This window comes from Terrapene carolina, unplaced genomic scaffold (assembly GCF_002925995.2).
Source record: "Terrapene carolina triunguis isolate 2854851 unplaced genomic scaffold, T_m_triunguis-2.0 Scaffold714, whole genome shotgun sequence".
Classification (NCBI taxonomy): domain Eukaryota; kingdom Metazoa; phylum Chordata; order Testudines; family Emydidae; genus Terrapene; species Terrapene triunguis.
The window spans coordinates 4,754,629-4,758,520 of record NW_020665065.1 but is presented as its reverse complement, the minus strand read 5'-3'; the positions used below and the strand labels follow the sequence as shown (position 1 = coordinate 4,758,520).

The following is a 3,892-nucleotide window of genomic DNA, read 5'->3' as shown; positions in this document are numbered from 1 at the left end:
TGGGATGCTGCACGCTTCGAAAATCAATGTTCTATGAGTCTCAGGTTGGGCCGCTAAAAACAGAGGCACTCCAGTTGAGTGGACACTTTTGAAAACTGTAGCCTAAACTTCCTAGAAGTTACTTCTTTCTAAACAAACACACTCAAAAACCTCAGCAAGGTTAAAAAAACATTAAACGTTCCCTTTTGAACAACTGCTCAGTCATCCTACTATGAGGATTACTTTGCACATTCTTTTAGAATAGCTACCTCTCCACGTGGTGGGAGCATTTAGATCCTTCTAGGAGAAGGGAAACTGACATCCAAGCATAAGTATGCTCTGTAAAAGGAAAGTATTCTTCCCTACTCATTAGAGGAGTGAGAGGACTTGTACAGCAAGTCACAGTCTCCTCTGGAATATGAGTGAATGTCCAGAAACCATACAAAAGTCCTTCTAATCTACCAGGGCCTCCAAAGCCTGCTGGTGGGTTTCAGTGCTGCTTGTTTTGCAGACATTTGATGGGCTGCAGAGGATGAAGCTGGAGAATTTGAGTCCTTGGCTGTAACTTGAGGCCTCTGGAAGTGGCACAGCAGTTTCATCTGGGTTTCCGTGTTCGCAGAATGGAGAGACAAGAACTGCAGAGCCTCTTTGAGGCACCAGGAATAGCCTTCACTGTAATCCTGCTGCAGGCTTGTAGAAGAGGATGCAAAAGCTGGGAAGAGAGAAAAGACGGAGATGGGTTTTAGATAGGGACATCTAGGCTGGAGTTTGAACCAGGGATGAATGCAGCACAGGGGAGTTATTCAGAAGCAAAGGGGAAGGCACTTACTTTGACTGTATTTCAGGTAGCTGACAGTCATCTCCAGGATGTCGGCTTTCTCCAGCTTGGAGTTGGGCTGGTGTCTCTGGAACTCCTTCTCCAGCAGGAGTTTCAGCTGCTCGATGCTGCTGTTAATCCGGTCCCGGCGCAGCTTCTCTACAATCGGCTTCCTCAGCTGTAACACAAGAGGGGAGAGAAAGTTAGTGACACATTTCTCTTTTCCATCCATTTCCCATCTTCTCTGTGTAAGCAGCTCAGCCTGTATCAGCCACTTGCCCTTTAGTCAGTGCATGTTGCAATATGCAGTGGATACTTACTCTGTTTTTCTCTTTGGATGTTAGGATTTCCAGTGAGAAAGTATTGGGTGCCATTATCCCAAACGTTCAAGTGCAGGTTTCACTTCCAATCTTGCTGTTTAGCCAGTGCAGAAAGGAGCTGGAAAGCTCTTCTATTTATACCCATAAGCTGCATACAAATGTCTGGGTCCTAAGCTTCTTTGAGTTTCCCACACTCACTAGCCAATCCATGCATTTATCAGGACAATAGAGAAAGCATCTATTACAGCATGGTAAATTGACTGTGAATTGCCTGGGGATAATACTCTGCTCCCAACGGAGCAGGTGGACTGGGGAGCGTGTTACACAATAGGGACTGGCCTTGGAAGGACAGGATAAGAACGTGGGAAAGCGTTCGCCGTCATTATAATCAAACTTGTGCCTGATGTTGAGAACGTCAACATCTCAATATGCTGCCTTTTCCCAGGCTGTGGTGAAATTAAGCACAGAAGACAGCTCCCAGGAAGGGAAAATGTCCCCTACTTTCCTGTGCCCAAAAGAAGCTGTAAAGGGAAAAGTCCAGAATTCGAGAGACTAAACATTTTCATTGACATTAAACCGTGCTTAGATGAATACAGTGCTTGTCAATTTTCAGGCAACTGAGATCAAAATCAAAAGGGAAAACACATGTTTTTGGGGAGGGGGTCTTTTTAAGGAAGATACAGTTCAAAATGCTTTTCTCTCCATCTTTTATAGACATTTTGTTTCCTCGGTCATTCTTTAAAAGTCTTAATTTTTTTTTTTTTGCTTTTTTTCTGGGCAATCTCAATTCCTCCTATGATGGTCTGGCAAATCTGTCCAACAATAATAATAAAGAGTCGTTTTGGCCTTCCCTGGCATCTTCCATTTGATATCTCAGAGCTTTAGACAAACAATCATGAACTAAGCCTCACAACACTCTGCTGTGCCTCAGCCCCCATGTGCAATAGGGGAATATCCTCCTTAACACATGGGGAAACTGAGGCACCAAGGAACTCATTCCCTCACCCACACTTGGCCTCAATTATCCTATCTGCAAAATGGCTATAATACTGCAAGATTTCCTGACTCCTAATCCAATCTCTCTCTGTCTCTCTCACATACAAGCACCATTTTTTTTTCAATATGTTTGACTGTTATATACCCCATATGCATTAGATATATTTGGCACAGTCAAATCTGCCACAGGGAAGAGTGAGAATAGCACAGGGGTGGGCAGTCATCTGACCATGAGAAGATTTTCTAAAGAAATAAGTAATATTTGTTTTTTTATCATCTGACCTGATGCTAGAAATCTTGGATCCTGTTCCAAAGACGCTGGCTCAGTGATTAAACTGACTTAGAGCAATGCTTTTCTGGTCACTTTTTCCCTTACCACAGGCCCTGCACTCATGAGTATTTTGAGTATTAATAAAACATAGACCCAGATTCATGTTTCTTTCTTAATTTATATCATCAATGTAATCATAATCCTCACTGTTTAATGCTTAAAGCATTGCTTAACAGCCTTCAAGTCGTAAAATGACATAAAAGGTTGTTATAAAGAGGTGGGTGATAAATTGTTCTTAACCAACGAGGCCAGGAGAAGAAGCAATGGGTTTAAATTACAGCAAGGGAAGTTTAGGTTGGAAATTAGGGAAAACTTCCTAATTGTCAGGGTAGTTAAGCACTGGAACAAACTGCCTTGGGAGTTTGTGGAATCTGCGTCAGTGGAGGTTTTTAAAAGCAGGCCAGAGGTGGTCCAGATAATACGTAGTCCTGCCTCAGCGTAGGGGACTGGGCTAGATGACCTGTCCAGTCCTACATTAGACACACACATAGGTTCAGAGGGTGGACTGCAATTGAATAGTATAATCCTAAAGTACAACCACCCCCAAAGTCACACAGTATGCACACAGGAAATACGGGGGATCGTAACAGAAAGAAACCACTTTTCGGGGGGAAAGGTTTAAGATGCCATTTAAAGTGGAGTGGGAGGGTCTGAGATGTCAGTAAGCTCCACTCTCTAGTTGTCTACCACACCAGAGGCACAGTCACCTGCTGACATGAGCCAGGATGTTGGAATCTAGAATCATGTGGTGTCAGAGCAAGTATGTGAGATCTTGTATTGACAGAGGTGCCAATTCTTTCTATCATGCCTGGTCAAACTGCCATGTTTGCTTGGAGCACCTAAAATGGGGTTTGGTGCATTGGAGCATTTCAGTGGGGTTTGGTGTGTGCAAATTTGTCCTCTCAGGCACTACACATTCCAGAATTGGAAGCTGGGGCCTGAGAGAGTACCCAGAGACAGAAATAATAACATCTAGCACTTATATAGTGCTCTTCAGCAGTAGCGCTCACAGTATCACTATCCCCATGTTACAGATGGGGAAACTGAGGGGCAGAGGTGGGAAGTGACTTTGCCTTCGTCTGTGGTGTGGGGCATGGGTCACTTGTGGGTTGTTAGGGTTTTTTTTTTTTTTTTTTTTTCTCAACTAGAGTAAATGGGGGATTCTCTGTAACATGAAACCCTTAGATCAAGATTTGAGGACTTCAGTAATTTTGACAGAGGTGATGGGCCTACTACATGGCAGATGAAATTCTGTGGCCTATGATGTGTGGGAGGTCAGACTAGATGATCAGGATGGTCCCTCCTGGCCTTAAAGTCTGAGTCTAAGATCATCCAGTGTGTCAGTGGCCAAGACAGGAATAGAATACAGATCTCCTGAGTCGCAGTCCAGTACTCTATTCCTCTCACAGAACCCAGCTCTTCAGCTCTGCTGTTCACAGATTAGGGACC

General features: G+C 43.9%; 1 protein-coding gene across 1 annotated transcript; it reads right to left on the bottom strand.

The window, feature by feature from the left end:
* Positions 1-437: 437 nt before the first annotated feature.
* On the bottom strand, positions 438-1,170 carry LOC112112097 (transcription factor HES-5-like). The gene is made up of 3 exons (XM_024207840.2): positions 1,117-1,170; positions 809-974; positions 438-691 (listed from the first exon to the last, which is right to left on the bottom strand). The coding sequence occupies exons 1-3, from the start codon at positions 1,168-1,170 to the stop codon at positions 438-440; spliced, it is 474 nt and encodes a 157-aa protein (XP_024063608.2).
* Positions 1,171-3,892: the final 2,722 nt, after the last annotated feature.